The 23,016-nt window shown below is 43.3% G+C and overlaps 1 protein-coding gene across 3 annotated transcripts in view; it reads left to right on the forward strand.

Moving 5' to 3' along the window:
• BEND7 (BEN domain containing 7) overlaps positions 1-23,016 on the forward strand; it is a 299,983-nt gene that overhangs the window by 27,053 nt on the left and 249,914 nt on the right. For all 3 annotated transcript variants that reach the window (XR_013606925.1, XM_078674216.1, XM_078674215.1), the window contains exon 2: positions 19,326-19,403. Coding sequence is in view for 2 of the 3 variants with exons in the window: in XM_078674216.1 (XP_078530342.1) it covers positions 19,326-19,403 (78 nt within the window). In the remaining variant the exon portion in view is untranslated. The remainder of the gene's footprint in view (positions 1-19,325; positions 19,404-23,016) is intronic.

The raw sequence follows: 23,016 nt of genomic DNA on the forward strand, positions 1-23,016 counted from the left end.
AAACTCTCTTTTGGGGCTAGATGTAGGTAATTGAAATTTACTGATTCGAAAATACCAAATTTTACCGATTCGGTATTTTCGAATCGGTAAATGCTATGTAGATAAAAATTCGGTAAAAAGTACCGAATCGTTAAGATTCGGTATTTACTGATTCGGTAATTAACCTTCATTCCTATGGGCCTGAAGGCCCATAGGAATGAATGTCAATTACCGAATCGGTAAATACCGATTCGGTAATATAGGGAAAGAGTAAAGGGTGGCAGGGTGTCACTTTGACACCCTGTTGCACCCCTGAATAGTGCTTGTGTGCACATGTGGCATACATACATGCCCTAAGGGCATGTGTGTCTGCCACATGGCACTGGTGTAAATGCACACATTTGCATTTACAGAGGTATTCCTTATTTACCACCAGATAATAGTTGGTGGTAAATAACAAATCCTTAAAACACAGAAGCACTCTTCAAAGTGCTTCCTACATATCATTTACAGATTCGGTAAATACCGAATCTGTAAATTGCACACCTACATAATAAAAGCCTATTACCGACCGGTAATAGCCTTCCTACATCTGGCCCTTGATGAATATCTTTTGTTCAATCCCTTATCACAAAGGGTAACAATTATAACACATGGTGTCAATTGGTCTAGTTGCGATTTTTTGATTTATTAGTATTCATAATGGAAATGATTTAGTCCGCTCAGCCGACGCGGTTCGTCCATTCCGACTTCATCAGGGCTGCAAAATTAAAAAACAACATACCATATAATCCCTGTGTATATACATAATGTACTTCTTGATTCCCATACAATGACATACACCAAAAAAAAAGATGTGACTCCAACAACAATGAACTATGCATGAAGATAATTCATGAAAAGTACATACATACATTGACAATTTATAAACATATCCATTAATTAGTATTCGTTTTTCATATTGCATAATGTTTTATGAAAGTCACACTTATGAAAATAGTGTAGCAGTCAAGTTAGCCCAAGAGACACCGATGCTCAGCTACTTGTGATGCTAAGGTCCTAATTATATCTAAAATAAACGCACTTTGAATTCTGGTGAAACAATCCAAATTTCCAGATGGCATGGTTTAAGTATACCGGTGTAGCTCTGTGTTTATCATATGATGATATTATCAAGCGAGAGAGGGAGGAATAATATAGACTAGTTAATATAGACTAGTTCACTTCACCTGGAAGCTAGGTGTCCATGTCTGGGAGAAAAACATATTGTTTTATATGAAGACCCGCACCCACCAACCTAGTTGGTGGCATGCTTCATCATCGGGTCCCACCCAAGGCGCCGAATGCACCTTGGGTGTTCTTCAATGCCTGACTACAGCGGAGCGGGTATTTGTGTAGTGAGAGTGCCGTGAAGCGAATGATTGTAAATTAAAAACTGTCCAATGAGTCCAGTTTGGCTAGAGAATTTTAACAATAATGGGCCCTTGGCAGTGTTAAAAACAATGGCACAGTTATATGAAGAGTTACGGTTATTTCTCCAATATCCTATGAGGTCCACATGTTTCAGCCAGACTGTATACATTGCACGCGCTAATGTGCGTATATTGAAAGAGGAGGTGTTCCTCTGGTAGCTCAAACCCTGTAGGGATAAAAACGACAATCAAAAAACAAACCGACATAAACATTTACGTGATAATAGCTTCTCTTGTTCACACATGGGAATGTGACTGGTTGAGCGTCGTGTCCGTACACTATGCGGAAAAATGAGCGGTAGTGAAACAGATTTTGAGGAAGTGCCTGTTCAATAATGCAGTGAGTTATGCGCTAGTGTGCCTTAATAGATAACATCAGATCTTCAATATGCTCATGGTATAAGTGACAAGGTAAAACGTGCAAAAAAGGAAAAAATGATTATACTGAGATTTTCAGAGTGAGCAACATGAGTCCCGTGAGGGGGCCGGACCTATTGTCACACACTATGTGTGCGTGAGGAAAGAGAATGGTTAAGAGAGAAGTTCCTAGTCGGCGTGTGGAACTGCATCCACCAGCTGGGAAAACAAGACCTCCAAGCCCCACTTACTCCGTCAAAGTCACTGACCCGCACTCCATACCTACTGTGGCCTGCTACCGGGATTCCGCCGCTGTGAACCGGTAGTTGGGAGGCAGTTTAAATACTGTTTTGTTCAGCCAGGTGCTGCGTATCAATGCGGGCGTGCCCATCATTGTGATCCGCGTCCACCTGCGTTGTTATCGCGACTAGCGTCCTCTTCGGATAGAGACTGAAGAAAGACTGTATGGTCTTCAGTCAATCTCTGGAGGACTCTGTGTGAATAACGAAATAAGCTATTTCACTTAAATGTTTATGTCTGTTTGTTTTTTGTTTGTCGTTTGAGTCCCTACAGGATTTGAGCTACCAGAGGAACACTTCCTGTCTCAATATATGCACTTTAGCACGTGTGACACATACTGGTCTACCGAGCTACACTTGACCATCACTAAACCACCCATACACATAAATCCAGACGAAAGCCAGCACACTTAGCAGTCTGGCTGAAACATGTAGACCTCATAGGATATTGGAGACATAACCGTACCTCCTCATATATCCGCACTGTTATTTGTAACACTGCCAAGCGCCCATTATTATTAACATTCTCTAGCCAAACTGGACCCAATGGACAGTTTTTAATTTACACTCATTCACTTCACTACATTTTTACATAATTGACACTCTCACTACACAAATACCCGCTCCGCTGTAGTCCGGCGTTGAGGCAGACCCGAGGTGCATTCTGCGCATTGGGTGAGACCTGATGATGAAGCATGCCACCAACTAGGTTGGTGGGTGAGGGTCTTCATAAAAAATAATGTTTTTCTCCCAGACATGGACATCTAGCTTCAATTAATTAGCTAGTTCTCTTTGCTATTTACTACTTTATCATATGCTGGTCTGCAAAATATCCAATCATCTATATACACCGAGCCGTACCCAGGACGTTTTTACATTTTACACACAGGGAAGCAACCACCTCTTAGGAGGAAGCACCAGTGCTGGGGGTAATCAAGAGTCTCATACCAACGTGTCTATGCTTGACCTCTGGGAAAACAGATTTTACCACACACCCATTACCATGTAATACCATGTGTGTGTGTGTGTGTGTGTGTGTGTGTGTGTGTGTGTGTGTGTGTGTGTGTGTGTGTGTGTGTGTGTGTGTGTGTGTGTGTGTGTGTGTGTGTGTGTGTGTGTGTGTGTGTGTGTGTGTATATATATATATATATATATATTCACTGAAAAAAACAAAGGTTACGAGGCGGTTGCAGTTAGGCTCAGATTTCACTCATACAAAACAAATGAAATTCAGCAGGTATAGAGATGCGACCACTAACCCTCAGTGTGTCCTTCTACAAGTGGCCTGTAATCACATTTTCCTCCTCCTTCTAATTGTTTTCTTCCTCCTTGTCCTTCTGCTACCCCACTTTATTGCCCTTATCATTCTTCTCCTCCTGGTGTTTCGTTTTTTTTTTTTATTCTGTCCTCCTATTCCTCCTGCTCCTAGTGCTCCTTCTCCAACTTTTCTTGGCCTTTCTCCGGGTACCCCGCCTCGTCTTTGCCCTCTTCCTGGTAGGGACTCATACTGGTCCTCCTTGCCCAGTCGTCATGGCTATCCTGATAGTGCTGCTCTTTACACGGCATGGTCCTAATTCTTTAAGTCCTGATTCTCATCCTCCTGATTCTATTCCTTGAGGTCCTGGTCCTTGAGGCTATGGCCCACCTTCTTCTGGTCCTTCTCACCCACCTGGTCTGCATCCTCTTCCTGGTACTCCTCCTAGGGATTCTGATGTGATCTTCCAGGTCCTGTTCCTGATCCTGCTAGTCCTGGTCTCTTTCCTCTGTTCCTTTTCATCCTGGCTGTGGTCCACTTTTCCATAATCCACATGGCCTTCATTGTCCTGATCTTCCTGAGCTCGATCCTTCTGGTGCTGACCCCTAGTTTTCATTCTCCTGATTCTTGACCTTTTGGTCTTCCTTGTTTTGAACCTCCTGGTGCTGGTCCTACTGGCCCAGATCATCTTTACCTTCATGGTCCTGATCCTCATTGCCTTGCTTGCCTTCCTGCCCCTGGTTTGCTAGTCCTCCTGGTGGTCCTGTCTCAGCTGTTTATTGGGGTTCTCTTTCGGGTGGTGTGGGGGCAGGCCAAGTGCAAAGAGGACAAAAAAAGAGAACCCATTAGCAACCGGTTGGAACATGCTCCTTTTGGTTTTTGATTTCATGCTGAACAATAGCAGTGCATATCTACTGAAAGTACTGGGGCTATGACACCTGCAATGATCTTTTTATGTCTTGCAGTTTTCTATAATAGCGGTAAGTTAACTCTGCTTGTTAATGCACTTGCTGGAGTGATGTATGCCATGTCTGGTTACAAATTTGAAGCATCATAAAATGGTACATAGGGTTAATGTGCCTTCTTCGTAGATTTGGGTAATAAGCAGGTGACGGAATTGTACTTCATGCAAGATAGCTCAGTGGGTTTATGAGGCTAATTGGGTAGTATTAAACACTTACATTAAAAAACAAACTGTTGTATAGTGTGCTATATTTATGTGTGCACTTACGCATATATTCACACAAAATCAACATCCTCTCCTATGCCAATGACACACAACTCAATCTCTCCCTTTCAGATAAGGAACAAGGTCACCGCATGCATAACAGAAGTCGCTAACTCGATAAAAGCAAACTGTCTGAAGCTCTACACCGACAAGACAGAATTAGTGATCTTCTGCAAGGGCACCTCACCATGGGACTCAAACTGGTGGCTTGCCGAACTCTGACCCACATCCAGCACCCATGCCAGGACCATCGGAACAATCATCAATAGCAAACTGGTCATGACCGCACAAGTCAATGCCATCACTGCATCCTGTCTTATACCCTGAAGATACTGAAGAAGGTCTTCAAATGGCTCCCAAGCAACACAAAAAAAGTCTCTCATGCCCTAGTAACCAACAAGTTGGACTATGGCACACCCTGATCAATTGTATCTTCTTCCACCAGGACATCTCCGTTCCTCAAGACTCAGACTCACACACATCCCACACAGAGCCAGACCACGAGGATGGGCGCTCCCTTACATCATCTCTTCTTGAATTCTGCATGAAGCTGAAGACTTGGTTGTTCAGTTAACCAACCTTCCATAGACCGGGCTAGGCACAAAACTGCTCGCGGTGATAGTGCCCTTTACAAAGGTACATACAATAACATAGATGTACCTGACATTATCATAGAGCAACCACATGCCTACATAACATTCTGAGCTTAAGACAGGCATAAAAAAATATTTCAGATGTCAGTTTACCTTTTGGCAATCTGTTAAGTGACATGCTGAATGCATTTTAGTTTCCCTTAATGTGCCAGGTGTTAGGTTCAGCATTTTATTTATTTATTTGTAAAGTTTTATATAGCGCAAACTTGATCCCGAAGGATATCGGAGTGCTTTACAATTTGAGGCCGCCCAACTCCTCAGTCTGCAAGATGTGGCAACGAAACATCTTTACCTTCTTCACCATTTTGTTTTCTTCATATTGGGAGTGCCTAAGTAATAAGAAGTGCTAGTAACCTCTCAAATTACTTGAAGACCGGCACCAATGGTTGCTTTTTCTGCTTACAAGTATGACCACTGAGGCTCTGCATTACTCCTCTGGAAAGTTTTGAAAAGAGTAAAAGTGCAGCAGGAAATCAGACAGTGTTCCAACTAGTCACACTAGCCATTGGGACAATACTTCTTGACTTTCTGCTTCACTCCTGTCAACAGGAAGGATGTGGAAAATAGACTTTTTGTCTTGACACTCGCTCAGCCATTGTGTACTCTGTTTAAAAGTGTATCTGTTATCTTGCCATTCACTGCGCCATTTTGTGCTATACTACAGTGCTTAATTTGTAAAATATGAAGTGCAGGTGCTCAAATGTTTGGAGACCACACCCCTTTTTCCTGGCTCAACCCACTTCCTTCACTAGCTCCACCCACTTCCTCTATTGGCTCCATCCACACCCTGAACTGGCACGCAAGCCATAAACCGTGAAAATGTCACACATGTTCTCAGGCCAGAACGCATGGAAATGTTACACCTAAGCACCCATGCCATAAACCATGGAAATGTCACACATAAGCAAGCACCCAAGCCATAAACTGTGGAAATGTCACACTTAAGCCCTCAGGCCAGAAAGCATGAAAATGTCACACATAAGCACACAGGCCAGAAAGCATGCCATAATCTGTCACACATAAGCATCCGGGACAGGCTAGGCCAAAAACCGTGGAAATGTCACACATAAACATCCACGATCCAGGCCATAAACCATTGAAATGTCCCATATAGGCATCCAGCCACAATGCAGACTTTATCACTAGTCATTGGAGATTAAATTGAAGCAATTCTGGAGACGCCCCAGGATCTTTGCAATGCGTGTGTACAAACGGAATTCACTAGGATTTGCTGATGTACATCTAAGAGGCTGAGAACTTCTGAAATATGCTATATCTACTCCAGTGCAAACCTTAGTGATGACGTTTAAAGGGGTCTGGTCTAACGATGAGGTGAGCCAGAGTATCTGAAGGTACTCCAGATCCGCTCTTTGTGATTTGGGGTTGAGTGATCATCACATAGAGCCTGAGCAGCTTTCTGTAGCCAGTTATTAGTTGTATGTTATCAGGTCAAACTTCAAGTGTAATGTGAGACGAGATTGTACAATTCTCCTTCACTCGCAAACACTGAGAACAAGACAGGTTCATTAGAACATCAAAGTCACGCGACGCAGAACTCTGAGTCGGACAAAGCTCTGAAGCCCAGGGGAGCTTGAACCCACACGGAGCATGAGCTTGAACTGCTTCTAGTCAGTAAGCCCTATGGACATAAAGAATTGATAATCCAATCACATACATTAGTGTTGTTGCTGGATCAGGGGTCTACCAGAGCACTGATCTTGCTTATATATAAAGCTCTGAAAGAAGATTGCGCGGTTGGGGTCTCACAATAAAAGATAGATGAGAGGCAGATTTGCCTTCTCCTCTCAACGATGATGAGTGGAAGAAGGCGTTTGCACAAGTCCGCGAGGTAGCCAGTAATGCAAGGTTCAAGCTCACTTCATTTTATTATCTGCACTGCCCTTATTTAACGCCTCAGAGAATAGCACGCTTCAATCTTGGACGCTCCTCAGCAGGTCCCATTTGTAACAGAGACCCAGTCACATGTATACACATGACCGGGACCTCTGCCCGGTTGCAGCCATATTGGCGGCAAGTGATTCAAGTACTTCTGACGGTCACAGGCGTGTGAACCGAAGAGACAGTTAAACAGTGCTTATTAGGAGTACTTCTGAAACTGAAGAAAGGAGCCCATATGGAGTACAAATCCGCTCTCTTGGGTCTTGTCTTGGCTGAACACCGTATCGCAGTACACTGGAAGCATGCTTTCCCCCCAGAATCAGTAGATGGAGGGTGGATGTGAGCGAGTGGGGAGTGGCTGAGGAGTGCCCATCTCCAAGCTGTATGCACAGACGAGAATGCAGAGTGGGATCTGAAAGAGTGAGATATACGTTGGAGAGATTGCACACACCAGAGAGCCAGGGCGAGAGTGAGGAGAATTCATCACAGACCTCTAGCCATACCACCTCCACGCAAAATTAGGAGACTGAAGAGAATTCATTACCGCACATAAAATAAAAAATATTCATCAGGGAATGGGGTAGTTGACCCCTTGCTTCCGCTGTAATTTCTATAGGTTATTGATAGTCTTACACTGGATGCTCCACCTCTGCTCCCTTGGGGATGGGGTTCCGCCACCGCTTTCTGCCACAGTTCATTTGTTATTTAGTTTTTTTTATTTTACTACTAGTTAAAATAAGTATTGCTGCACACAATTCTCCTGGGCAGGGTAATCCCTATGCATCGTATGACTACCACACACTCAGCAGCTAAACCAATGAAAGAAACATATGGACACCAAAAGCAGTTGCTTCAATGTAATTTGCTCAAAATTAGACTACCACCGGTGCTTTATAAATTATACGACTGACACATAATGTAACATCTGTGCAGTGTTGTAATAAAAATAAGTTCTAAAACAAAAATTGATAATCCATTAAGGACTGCATTTTTATTTGCATCCTTGTGTGGGTTTCAGAGATGCACACTGTTGAACATGTACTGGTGATGGAAGCTGTGTCATGATATTAGTATACTGAGATACACAGATGCCGGGTTCAGGAATCCCTCTCTAGTTTTATCCAACACGGAGAACCTGGTTTTCAAGACTGATACTGACAGTGGAGCACTATTACTGGTTTTGATTTACCGACCCCCTCAATCTATGTCTACTTTCTCTGTCTCCTTGGCCGAACAAATGGCTTCCCTTGTAACAAACTATTTGAAAATACTTCTACTGGGGGATTTTAATCTCTGGTTCGATGACACTGAGGCAGACCCCCAGGCAGCTGAACTTAGGGATTTACTTTTAGACCTGAACCTCACTCAACAGATCCATTCTCCTACCCATGAGAAGGGGCATAGTTTGGACCAAGTCTGGTCACAGAACCTTTCTTTATCCACCCCTTCTATAACCCCCTGTATCTGGTCTGACCACTTCCTCATATCTTTTACACTTATCATCGATAGAGGCATGAAACAGTCATCTCAAGCAGGTGGGAAAATTAGGAAATGGAAGGGCATTAACACACTGGGTTTTTTGGACACTCTGACCACTACCCTTCCTCCAATGACTAAAGACATCGATGCCATTGAAGAAGCCTTTTCACACTGGATACAACAGGCAGCAAATATCCATGCACCTTGTGTGAATTTCCCCCGCTCACGCCCTAATGACGCCCATAAGTGGTTCACTCCACAACTGAAGACCTTAAAACTTGAAGTGCGTCAAAAAGAGAGAAAGTGGAGGACCAGGTACTTACCACAAGATAAAGCACACTATTGCACGGCCCGTAAACTGTATCAAAAATCCATCTTGAAACAGAAAACTGATTATTTCTCCGAGAAAATCTTAAATTCGCAGAATAAAACAAAAGATCTGTTCAATATTGTTAACGATCTTAGTAATAGTGACAGAACTACCCCTCAGGTTACTCCTACTCAAGAGCTCTGTAACTCTTTGAACGCTTTTTTTCTAAATAAAATCATCACTATAAAACAGAGTATTCTAAACTCACCGTTCCCTCCTCCCTTGGATGATGTTTATTATAATTCTTTTATTTTTAGAAACCTTCCCTCCCATCGATGCTAAAAGTCTGTCTGATCTTCTTACACGTGTTAAATCTGGCTCACCTGATGACATCTGCCCCCCACATATTTTTAAGCAGGTGGGACGGGCAATCCCACAGGGCGTCCTTCCGCTACTAAACGGCTCACTTTCACAGGGCAAAGTACCCAGCAGTCTTAAGAAAGCTCTGCTCATCCCACTGATCAAAAAAGCAGGAGCAGACCCATATGACCCGATAAATTATAGGCCAATATCCTTACTGCCATATGTATCAAAAATGTTGGAAGCCCATATCTCTACTTGCGTATCCAAATTCATAGAAAATTCAGAATACATAGAACCTAATCAGGCCGGTTTCCGTCCCTGTCATTCGACAGAAGCCGTGATTCTTGCTGTCCAAAACACTCTAAGACACAATGCTGATAGAGGCATCCATCAGGCCCTCGTGCTTTTAGATCTGTCGGCAGCGTTCGACACAGTTGATTATACCATTCTTATCAACCGTGTCGAACAAGCCGGCCTCGGGGGTCCTGCTTTAAGTTGGATTACCTCCTTTATCACAGGTCGCATGCAGTCAGTAAGACTTGGTGCTTTCACAGCTCCTCTAACTCCCACCACATGCGGGGTGCCACAAGGATCATCATTATCACCTTTATTATTTAACCTTTATCTCCGCCCTTTACTTTACTCCCTAAAGAAGGCTAAAGTCACCATTTATAACTACGCGGACGATCTCCAACTTGTCTTCCCCCTTAACTCTCCAGACTCTGTGGTGGAATTCCAGAACACCATGATGCACATACAGAGGTGGATGAGTCTTAATCATCTAAAGCTTAACCCAGGCAAGACTGAACTTATCTTGCCTGGGAAAAGCGAACTAAGTTGGAGCCCATGCTTTTGGCCATCTAGCATGGGGGCTCCACCTGCGAGATCCTCCTCTGTTAAGAGTCTGGGAGTCACACTTAGTGCGGATCTTTCCCTGGAAAGACAAGTTAGCACAGTAGTCTCTGCCAGCTTCTTTCAACTTAAGAAAATAAAAAAAATAGCCCAATTTCTCACGCAAGCCGCACTCATCCAGGTTGTCATCGCCCTTGTCTTGTCCCGACTGGATTTCTCAAACAGTCTTTACTTGGGAATTCCAGCGGGCCTGCAAAAAAGACTCCAACTTGTTCAAAACCAAGCTGCTAGGCTTATCCTTAAACAGGCAAAATGGCAGTCTATTAGACCTGGCTTGAAACCACTCCATTGGCTGCCTGTTGCACAGCGAATTGCGTTTAAAACGGGATGTATTATTTTTAAAACTTTACAGGACACAGTTCCGAAATTTATAAAAAACCTTGTTTCTAGATACAACCCCTCACTAAACCTTCGATCTGCCTATAAAGCTTTATTGGTTGTTCCACCTTTTAAGAAAAAGTGCCTTGGCGGCTGCTGTTTTGACCATCTGGCAGCCACTTTTTGGAACTCGCTACCGCTTTCTTTAAAAATGAGTCCAGATCTCCTCACTTTCAGACGCTCTTTAAAAACTTGGCTTTTTAATCAGGCTTACTGTTGAGATTTAAAATTGTTATGTTGCGATAGCGCCATGAAGCCTTCGGGCGTACGAGCGCTTAAGAAATAAATTTTAACATAACATAACATAACCGGAATCGGCGGGATCCCATTCTGTTTCAGCTTTGGCTGCCCCAGAAACATGTACTTGGCTATAGGCAGGACAGGTGTGCAGCAGCCTTACAGAAACAACACAGAGTAGATGCTCTATTTGAAGCTTAGTTTTAAGTAAAGGCCACCTAAAACAGCAAGAAGGAGCAAATATTTGTGTTCATGCTAATAACTTCGAAATCGCTTGAGAGAGAGCTGGTGTGCATTTCTCACTGGACACCATATGCCTTCATCGGAGAAAGATGTGCTCCAGGATAAACCTAGACTCTCGATAGGACACAGTTAAAATAGCTGAAAGAAGCAGGTGTTTATGCTCCTGCTCGAAATAAATAAATGCCTAATGAGAAAGCAAGTGTGCCCCTACAGACGTGTTCTAAAGATCCAAAGAGAGAAATGTTTCTGGTTGAATTTAACTTTCCATGCTTTGCGAGAGCAGAGGTACTGCTCCTGCTGGAAACATATCGCCAGGGGTTATGTAGAAAAGACATTCTGCACCTGGTGATCACAACATGCTTATACAAGTTAAGGAGAACTCTGGTTCCTTCTCACATTTGAAGCTCTGTGATAGAGAGCAGTTTAACTGTATATTCCTGCCATACACTTTCTGAAACTATTCATAATCCAATTTGGTAGACCTAGTTAAGCAATAAATGTGACTCTTTTCCTAACCTTCTGTTTGCGTGAAGATCCAGTGTTGCTAGCTTCTTATGATCACAAGTTATCAGGACATTTAAGCACTTCCATAACTATATATTGGGAAACTGGACAGTTTCTTAAGTACAAAATGCTGTTAAAAACTCTAACAGGAACACTGGAAACCCAGATCCGTACGTTTTAAGCTTTAAGCATAATCAATTAGTGATCTCATATAGCTCGTCAAGGTAAGGTGTTTTTTTGGGGGGTGGTGGGGTGGGGCAGAGCTATATTCAGTCAGAACTTCTTCCATAGGCAAACAGTCCATTGCTTTCTACGAGCGAGGTTTGCAAAGGGTTTACTGATTATGAACAGTACAGTGGCAGTTCAGTTTTGGTGGGAGAATCAGTGTCCAAATCTAGGTTATGGCAATTTTATTTCAGTCATTAGCTTACAGAATGAATCACCAGGCATGGCTGGACTACCAAGAGGGGAATTTATGGTTCAGATGCTGGGCCACCCACATCCAAGAAGGCACAAAACTACATGAGAGAGAATTCAGCGGAACGGAACAACAATATCTCTGAGAAAATGGGTGTAGGGGAAACAGACAAGAAAAATACCGGTCTGGCTTCATAGGTAAAGCAGGTTCACTGTATTTCAATTCAACCAGTTGCTAACTTCAATAAAGTGCTTTATGGAAAGTAATTTATAAAAACAGCAAAATGGCCATAGCTGCTATTTCATTCGATCAGCAGTTCTCATAACACCCCGAGAAAAGAAAGGAGAAACCCTGCATTGCTGCGGCACACAGGAGAACAGGTGGGGGGCCAACTTGGCAGACAGTCAAAATAAACGGAGGGCGCCGAAACTAACGCAGAACGTGCTCAAAATAAGGACCACACAAGAGGTTTGAGAACCCCCAAGCACAGCTGCCACCCTAGCGAAAACAACTAGAATAGACTGGAGGACAGCCGAAATGTGCCTGCGCTGGGAGCGCAGTCCCCCCTGAAAGAGGGAGTTAATCTTGATGGGCACGGAGAAGCAGAACTCTGGAAATTAGGGGACCCTTAGCAAAGACAGAGGAGGAGAACATCTGGAGAACTAGCCACAGCTGAACCGCGCTCGAATGAGGCGCCTTCTTAGTACTGGTGCGAACTGCAAGCAGAATATGGGGAAAGCCACACGGAAGAAGGGCACAGAAGGATCATTGTTGGAGGCCGCGATGGTTGGATGTGAGGCCCCCCCAGTCCCAGATGGAATGTTTGCAAACCCCAACCCTGCAAGACATTTTGCAAGTGATAACATCCTCCAGTGAGCGCCTAGAGGCGAAGATAGACTCGATAGGCACGGACCTGAGCATTCTACAAGATGAACATAAGCGCCTAGCAGAGAGAGTAACAGCGTACGAGTGGAAAGTTGCGGAAACCTCTCCAGACATTTCAGCCATGAAAAAACAATTGGCCACCCTAAAAACCAAGGTGCACACTCTGGAACTCAGAGTGGAGGACTATGAAAACAGATCCTGCAGAAAAATCTGGATTTTGGGGCTCCCTGAAAAAGTAGAAGGCACCAATATGCTGGAGTACCTTGAACAATGGATAAGCAAAGAAGTGGCACCGGAGGGGTTGTCTGCGTTTTACGCATTCGAAAGAGCGCACTGAGTCCCGGCAAGACCGCCTGCACCCGGAGCCCTCATGCGGGCTGTGACAAGACTACTCCACTACCGCGACAGAGACCATATTCTGGCAAGGGCTTGGCGCAATGGAGAACTACAGGTGAGTAACATGGTGGTGTGCATATTCCCGGACTTCTCCAGAGAAGTCCAGAAGCAGAGGGAAGCGTATCCAAGAATGAAGCAAAACTCTGCCAACTGTACTACAAATACACTATGCTCTATCGTGCCAGTTCGAGAGTGGTCATAGCGGGCGGGACGGTGTTTTTCCAAACCCCACAAGAGGCTTGGTACTGGCAGGAGTGCAGGTGCGGAGAAGCCCTCCTCAAGAGCCACGGAGGCAACGGACATGTGGTGGCAGACCACGCAGCAAGCGGACCAACCAAGACTTGCCCATGCAAGAAGAGGTGGAAAATGAGTGATAGAACTTGGTGAAAGAGGTGGTGCTCATAAGTGGCAAAGGACCAGAACTGCCACCCCAGGAAGCGGGGATGCGTTCCTAGAGTTGGACACTGACAATGCATCAAGAGTGTCTGAGGCACAGAGCATTGAACTCCCGCAGGTGATGCCGCAGACAGCGGACAATATCATCTGAGCACCAGCCGAGATAGTCGAGAGTCAAAAACAGACTGGGGGATTCGTAGAAATGGCAGGTCAGGAGGAGGAAAACGGAGATGGCTGAGGGGGTGGACTAACCCTGTCTGGCCAGAACTAGATGGCGGATCTAGGCCTAGGTGAGCAACAGGCCATACCCCACCAGATTAGTTGAGCAGCGAGGCAGCTGCTGTTAGTCGAGTTCTAATAGTTTGGATGGGAGGCACACACCTACTTATCCTGGGGAGTGGGAGTTGGGGAGGTTGTTTAGTTACATAGTTCAGGGGACTTAGAGTTGCACCGCTCCCTAGATTTGAGACAAGATGACCGAGTATCTCCTACACACAAAACAGGGGAACAAGGGAGGAGGGATGGAGCAATCCATTTAGAAACAGGAATGATGGCTGGGGTACAAACATATAAATGTATGTCATGGAATATCCGAGGAATGGGCTCTAAGGCAAAAAGATATAAAGTACTATCTTACCTCAGAAGAAGTTGGGCACAAATAGCTCTCCTCCAGGAGACACTCCTAACACAGAAAGAGGGGAGGGCACTGTAGAGACGATGGAGAGGACAGGCATATTACACCACGTACTCCGTATACGCCAAGGGAACCGTTATTTGGATACAGGCAGGGATCCCAATCCAGGTGATAGATTCCGTTCTGGGCCCATAGGGCCGATATGTTGTAGTAAAGGGGCGCCTGGAAGGCAGCAACTTAAATATTATAAGTATATATGCCCCCAGCACTGATCAACTTGCCTTCTTTGAGCCCTTATCCCACCAATTGGCCCCATACATAACTGTCCCTACACTAATAGGAGGGGACTTCAATAGGGTGGCTGACGTAAGCTTAGGCCGATCCCATCCTACGCTGCGTGACTCCATAACAGCACGAGCCCTGCAAGCGTTCGCCACCTGGCAGCATCACTGGGGATTATTGGACTCCTGGAGAAGGCTCCATCCCACTACCAAGACTATGTCTACTTCTCCCCCATGCACGATTTGCACATCCGCTTAGACACCTTCTTTTGCACTGCAGATGTGTAGAGCTCGTGGGTCTAGCCGAGTACCCGGCTCGAACAATGTAATATCACAACCCGGTCATGATGACACTTAAATGGACACATCCCAGGCCTGCAATCCCTTAATGGAGGCTCCATCCGGAGGCGTTCGAAGACCAGGCATTTAGGGAATGGATTCAGGCAAAAATTGCACAGTACTTTGAGGACAACGCAAGGACCGCTTCTTCTCCAATGGCAAAATGGGATGCGTTCAAGGTGGTTCTTAGAGGTCCTTGCATAGTGGAGGGTACTGGGATTAGTCATACACTCCTCTCCGAGGTAGCGGGGGCAGAGCAGCGCCTTAGAGTGTTAGAAAAAGAGACCCCAGAGAAACCGGAGTTACAGTCAGAGGTGCATGACGCTAGGGAAGAAGTAGCGCGACAGACGGTACGCCTCAGAGGTTTTGACTACAAAAAGTACTTAGACTGAACGCATGCGGAAAGGAACAAGTCTGGGACCCTCCTGGCGGGGATAGCTAACCCCACTAATAGGAACTCCCCGATAGTGGAACTGGACGATTACCTAGGTAATAGATGCTTCGCCCAAGACGCAATCAATGAAATCTTTGTGCAATACTATGCTGAACTATACCGCAGCCCTGCTGGCAGTGATGGGACTGCAGCCAGGGAATACTTGGCGGGGATACGACTGCCTAGCTTGGAGTCAGACGAGACTGAAGAGCTGGGAGAGGACATTACAGTCCAGAAAATACGGGCGGCCATAAAACACATGGCACGCAATAAGACCTTCTGCACTGATGGATTACCGGTGGAGTTCTACGCGGTGTATACCTTTGAACTGGCGCCTAGGCTAGTCTCCCTGTATTGTGCGGCTAACGGAGCGGAAATCCTGCCAGAGAGCTCCAGGGAAGCCCTTATCGTACCGATCCTAAAGCTTGGAAAGTCGGTGCACGACCGCACAGCATACAGGCCTCTTTCCATGTTGGACATGGAATACAAAGGAATTAGGATCCTAGCGACCCGCCTGCTGGCCCACATGACAAAATTGCTCCGACCAGGCTAGGTTCACCCCGGGACGAAATACAGTGATATAACATACGACTCCTGCCCATCATGGAGTCGCAGGACTATGATAGACCTGAGGCAACGGTGTTCACAGTGGACACAGAGAAGGCCTTTGACAGCCTTGAGTGGTCGTTCCTTTCTGCAGTACTAGATGCGATGGGACTGGGAGCTGACTTCTCGGCGTGTCTGTTTTATTGTACACTAATCCAACGGCATGGGTGCACATAGGCTGGGTGGTAACCCGGAGACAGGAAGTGGGGCAAGGAATGCAACAGGGGTGCCCCCTCTCTCTACTGTTCTGGCCAGGGAGCCCCTGGCCTGCTGGGTAAGGCAGGGACAAACCTACAGAGATCTGCTGGTGAGAGGAACGCAGCAACACATGGCCTTATATGCTAATGAGCTCCTGCTATTCCTTCTGGATTTTGAGAGGGATCTGCGGGGAGGGCAGAACATGTTAGAGGAGTTTGGCAGCCTATCAGGGCTAAAGGTTAGTTGGCAGAAGTCAAAACTATTTCCTATGATACCGCAACCTGCAATGGGAACCCAGATGCCTGAATTACTTGGGGATTATAACAGGTTACCTCTAGTACAATTTATTCATACTATTCTTTCAAAAGCAGGGCCTTAATATTCCCTACCTGTGGGGAACTAGTCTCTTTATGTTTTTCTTATCACATGGATCAGTGACCAAACATACACTTATATTAATTCATAAACATACACAATATATAATCAAAAAACCTTCATTTTGGAAAAATAATTTTACTTCAAAGTTATTTTCTTTTTGTCATTATTTTGGTACAAATTCTTCAAACATATTACACACTATAGCCTTATATATACTTCTATCTCGATATACAATTGTGAAATTAAATTATCTACAGTGCATAACCATACAACAAATATTTTCACCATGACATTATATTAGTGCCATAAAGTCCTACTGCATAGTCCTTATATATCGAGATATGCACTACTTAGCCTCTATACATTTCTGTGGTCCAGGTAAAAAAGTGAAGGGTGGTAAGGTCAGAGAAAACGTTTGTATTTCTTCTCAGAGTTCAAACCACTATACGTTGGTTGATCTGATAGTCTCTTATTACTTCCGTTGCCTCTGCAATAGTGATGCTCTTGACCTTGGGATGTGAGTGGGTAGGGTGGTGTGCCGACGCGTTTCGACCTTCAGGGTTGGACCTGTATATTTACAAAGAAGGTCTTCCTCAGGGCTGTTGTAGTTTTCCTGTTGTAGGAAACTTCTGCTATTAATGTTGATGCATGTGATATGATTGTCTAGAAAATTAATAAAATCTGGTTTAAAAAAACAAAACTACCAAGTTAGCATTATTTTCTCAATACATGTTGCACGTAACTCCCACCGACCCTTCTCTCTCATTGAAAGTGAAATTATTAAGTTTTATTCTTGAATCCTCTTTTTCATTAGTATATCACATAGATTGTGAGCCTTAATAGAGGTTAGGTGCTCTTACCTTCTATAATGCTGGCTGTAAGAAAATGTTATATTTTTTCTTGCACATTGTTGGTATCCATAGCATGATGTTGTCAACCTATAGAGTAATGCTCACCCTGGCATAGTTGTTGGTCATTCGTGGCATATTGTAGGCATCCATGACCTGCCTGTGCCCACCTGTCGGGTAATGCTGGCCATGGCAGTGTCTAGCATATATGTCATGATGGTGTACACTCCTGGTATAATGCTGGTCCTGGTATGATGGTAAAGAATTCTTGGTACATCGTGGAAATCCATGGCACATGCCCATAACTTTGTGCAAGTATGTCTGTTGCATAATGGTGGTAATTCTTGGTTTGTGTGCACCCATGACATGATCATTCTCACCCCTGTTAAATTGCTTGATAATGATATTCAACCCTGGTATAATACTGAGCCTCGAATAATAGAGCAATTTCCTGGGATAAAGTGGACATTATTAACATGATGGTAATACATTCTAATCTGTTGTGAACACCCATTGCATGATGATCCCCAAATTCTATACAGTTCTGGCCCTTACTTAGTGGTGGAAAGTATTGACATATGTGGCTATCAATTGCCTGAAGATAGTGAGCTTGCAAGGCACACCATATCTGATTCTGTACGCTGCTTGATGTAAATGACACTTAGATGTTTCGAAACTCGATGTATATTTACTGAAAACAAAATGTTATTTTTGTATTAAAAATGTTCTAGGCATACAAGCTTTTATTTAAGGGGGCATTAGTTCATTTTCACAAAATGTAAAAATTGCATTTGGTAGCAGAAAGTGCTGATTTGCATAAAGTAATAGCTACTTTGAGGATATAAAATGAGCGCATGTCAAGTTTATATTTAGTGTTATTTGAGTAATAATCTCGATTAGTAGTGTCTGAAACCCAAGTTTGTTATATTGTTGTTCTACGCCTACTGTCCTAATGTTTAAACGCTCATGACGAGCCCAGCTCGTCATGGAGTTTCCATTGATTTCAATGGAAATTACATGGAAGATCATCAGGTACCCTTAGCATCCAAGTGGTTAACCACTTGGATGCTAAGGGTACCTGATGATCTTCCATGTAATTTCCATTGAAATCAATGGAAACTCCATGACGAGCTGGGCTCGTCATGAGCGTCGAGGTCTCCATAACCTGAATAATAGAAAGGCTGCATGATTATGTAAAAGCTGTGTAGCTCTGCTCTGTACTACCAAGATTGTGAGATTTGTGAAATTTTTTATCCTCCCACCCTGCCTCTTCCTCTTTGGAATTATCGGGTGTAAAAATTGCAGCAAGTCAAATGTGTATATAGGTTTTTAAATGATATGAAGATGATAGGCCATGTGAAAATGTATTTTCAGAAATGTCAGTACCACCTACAACTTGTAGACCTTTTTTCTGGAAATTGCGCCACCATTTTTCAAAATTATCATTTGGACCGGTGAATGTTAAACAACATTAAAAGCTGAGTGCAACTTGTGTTCTGTCCAGATTTTTGGCCATACGTATTCCTTTAGCTAGTACCCAAAGAAACCTGTTAGGCAAAAACAGTGATATAATTGGAATATAGTAGGAGTTTACCACGTGCCAGTACCGTTCCCACACATTATTCTACATTCTCAATGAGAATAAATAGAACTGGATGCTAAAACCAATAATCAAAATACCAATACTATGTGGTAACAGTATTTACCCAGATGATAAAACTGCCTAGTTTTTGCACAACCATTTTTAGGTTAGATTTCTTACATTCTAATAATAACCAAGATGTCTGCTGTGTGCCATATAGATGGCTTTTATTTCAGTGTTGTAGTTTCAAAAGTTATGTTTATTTACTGGTCTGGCATTAACACGTTTTCTCCTGAAACATAATGGAATTTCCATGATAAAGTTCTTTTGATGAGAACAAATGATATATTTCTTGGATTTCAGATTATGACGATGAATATAAGGTCACTGGCTACAGCAACAACGTCAATGGGGAGTCTAAATGTGCAGTCCAATTTTTAGGTAAGTTGATAATACTCTGGCAAATTAATATATTGTGCAGTATGATTATGTATTCATGTATTTTATTTTTAGGAACCTGAATTGAATAAGCATTTGGAAAACCAATAGATTCTGCCTTTGGACTGCCCACGAAGGCATTTTGGCTTTGCTAATGTGTTTTGCGGATGCTGTTCAATATTGGCAACTGAAGAAAAAAAATGCCTTTTGCTGATGACTTGGTGCATCAGCAAAAAAATGGAATGGTGTTTGTCACTTGCAACATATTTTGTTACGGTGGCCCAGCATCATGACTTATGTGTGCACATGCATCACTACGCATGTGTGACAGAGCCACCATTTTTAACTGTATTGTTCCAAGATGGTGGACAGCAATCTTGGAGCAGTAAATAAAAAAATTACTCAAAAAGCATGTTTTGAAAATGGAGCAGTCTGGCACATTATTGCTGCTGCTGAAGATCTATGTTTTTGCAGTGGAAGAGCTGATGAATGTAGAAGTCACAACTGGGGGATTATGGAGTTGACTGAGTGTCAGGGGAGCAATAAAAAAGTTTGAGGTGAGGGAGGGAGGGAGGTAGAAAAGAAAAGGAAAAATGTTGGGGCAACCAACCAGATAAACCTGTAAGAATCATGAGCAACTCTTAAGAGGGAATGACCTGCAAGATAGTCCATGGAGGACAACTCACAGAAGCCTTCCAAGTGAGGACCAGAGTCCTCCATGGTTGTTTGTTCGAACCTCTTCTCTTCCTGCTGGACATAGACTAGATCATGAAGACCTTCACAGCAAGAAGTAGAAATGGGATCCAGTGGAAACCTTGGATGCAGCTTGATGACCTGGTCTTGGCAAACAACTTGGCCATTCTCATCTGCAGATGCAAGGCAAGACAAGACCGACAATGTGGCAGCCACACCAGCACAAATTGGACTCAACATCCACAGTTAAAAAAACAAAATTTCCTGAAGGCCAACACAGCCAGCACAACTGCAGTCACTGTTGCACGCGTTGTGCTAGATGAGGTTGAGGCCTACTCCTACCTGGGCAATGTCGTAGGCAAGTAGGGCAGCACAGACTCCAACGTGAAGGTAAGAATCGGCAAAGGAACGGCTGCCTTCATTCATCTAAAGAAGATCTGAGGTCCAAGGACCTAATGCTGCAAACCGAGATCACGTGTTTTTTAATACCAATTCAAATTTGGTCCTTCTGTATGGAGCAGACACTTGGAGGACAACAGTGACTGCCACCAACAAAATCCAGACCTTTATCAACACCTGTCTGAGGAAAATCCTCCAAATCCATATGGCAGCAGGCTTTCCAACTCCCTGTGAATGAATACATTATTAAAAGACTTTGTGGCTAGATAGGTCACACCTTCCTCAGGCCCACATCAAACACCACCAGGCAAGCCCAGACCTGGAACCCTAAAGGAAAAGAGGAAGGACGCCGAGGCCTCGAGGCTGATTCAAGCAGATGGGTTACACCTAGAGGTATTTGGATAAAATATTGAGTTTTGAGTATTGAGTTACCGAAATATCAGTAACAAAATCATGATACAAAAATATTGTGATGCAGAAATATTGTTGTCAAGAATATCTTTCTTAATATCGTTTTCAATAATATAGTTGGAAAAAATATCATTTTTTTATTTATCTGTGTTTTAGATCATATATATTCTTTTAATGTGTTAATATTGCTTTCTAATTGGTAATTATAATTTTAAATATAGTTTGTAGTTTTAAGTGATTTTTAATTGAATTGCTAATAGTAATTTGTAACGTCATACTGGGTTGCTAGATTTGTACGGGTTTAAGGTGGGAAGTTAAGTATAAGTAATGATTAATTTACTATTATTTAATTGATTATTTATTATGTTAATTGTGGAATATATTTTTTAAGTTATAAAACATGGGCTGCTGAGTTTATAGGGGTATAAGTTGGGTAGGGTAATTAAAGAATTAATAATTTGATTATTTAAATTATGAAATAATTATATTTAGTTATATATTAGATGAAGGCTGGTTAGTAGAGGTGGGGTGAAGTTAAGTAATTAAATAACTTATTAGTAATAGATTAATTATGTTAATTATACTTATTTATTTTAGTCACATTTTTGAAAATGTGATAAGGTTTGATTTCCAGTGTTCTCTTGATATTCACTTCTTACAATTTGATCTTTTAAAGATTTAGATTTCCTATGTGTTATTTCAGGATACTTCTTAGTATAAGGTCCTATTGTGGGGTCGCCTCTAATAAGGTGTCCGTGATTCTTTAAAATACGTCTTTATACTCCGGAATCACCAAACCCAAGTCCTGAAGAGACTCAAGAACTCGGCTACCAGACTCATCTTTGATCTCCCCAAACAGACCCACATCCCCGCCGACCTCAGGAACCTCCACTGACTCCTCAGCCAGAACACATGCCAATTCAAGATTCTGACACATGCCTACAAGAACCTCCATGACCAAGGACCAGCATACATTAACCACCACCTGAACTTCCACCAACTCTCCAGACACCTGTCCTCTGCCTCCCTTGCCCTCGGACACACTCCCCGCATCCGCCGAAGCTACAGTGGAGGACGATCCTTCTCCTATCTTGCCGCCAAGTCCTGGAACAACCTCCCCTTCACTTTCAAACATCATCCTCTCTCCCGGAATTCATTAGGTTTAAAGCATATTTTTTGTTTTTCGTATAACAAAAAAGGAGAAAAAAAGCATTACAAAATATCTCACCTACATCCACTGGCTGGTGAGGACCAAGAGTAAGCAAGGGAATGATCGGTAGAGGGGGATAAGAGTGAGGTGGGATGGGGTACCAGGTGTGTAGTGAGCAGGTAGTTTAATGCTTCTCCTCAGTAAAAGGCCACATCTACTCAATGGCATTTATAATTGTGTGCGTTGTGTGAGGGAGAGTGAAACAGTAGTGTGTTCCGCTGGTATAAGGCAAAGTCATCGTAGGTATGCCTGACAGGTCAGTTTTCTGAATTCCTCTGTAAGGAATTGCATGCAGGGACCCCAGGTTTTATCAAATTGAGGTAACCGTTGCTCGGAAACCGATGTAAGATTTACCATTCCCAAAAGGTTCCAGATTTTATGAAGCCAATCGATGTGAGTTGGTATTTTGGTTGTGCCCCAGCAAGCAGAAGGGCTTATTTAGCACCACATATAGTTAAAGTAATTGCCCATTCAGCATAGATCATAGGAATAGGTCAGGGTGTTGGGGAAGCCCAGTAGGACATAATTCAGGAATCTAGGAAGTGTAGTGTCATACATTTTATCAATGGCATCCAGGATTTCTTAAAAACAACGTGCTTCCAATGGTGCATTAGTCGCATCCCCCTGGGCACACAAGTTAATCTCCTCTATTTGGAAAATGAGGATTCCACACTGATTTGAATTTGAGTTAATTCTTGGTTTTATTCATATATTTCTTGAATTCATCTTTCATTCAATAATTCATGTTCAGTATCACATGTATTTACTATGACATCATTGCTGTCATATACTCCAATGCATTCCGGGCATATTGACGGCCCTTCCTCAGGGAGCAGCAATGAAATCCATTCTTAGCATCGAAAATAGCGTCAATCTGAGCGTATGTTTCTACTCGGTTTCGTG

The sequence above is a fragment of the Lissotriton helveticus genome, chromosome 1_1 (assembly GCF_964261635.1).
Source record: "Lissotriton helveticus chromosome 1_1, aLisHel1.1, whole genome shotgun sequence".
Classification (NCBI taxonomy): Eukaryota; Metazoa; Chordata; class Amphibia; order Caudata; family Salamandridae; genus Lissotriton; species Lissotriton helveticus.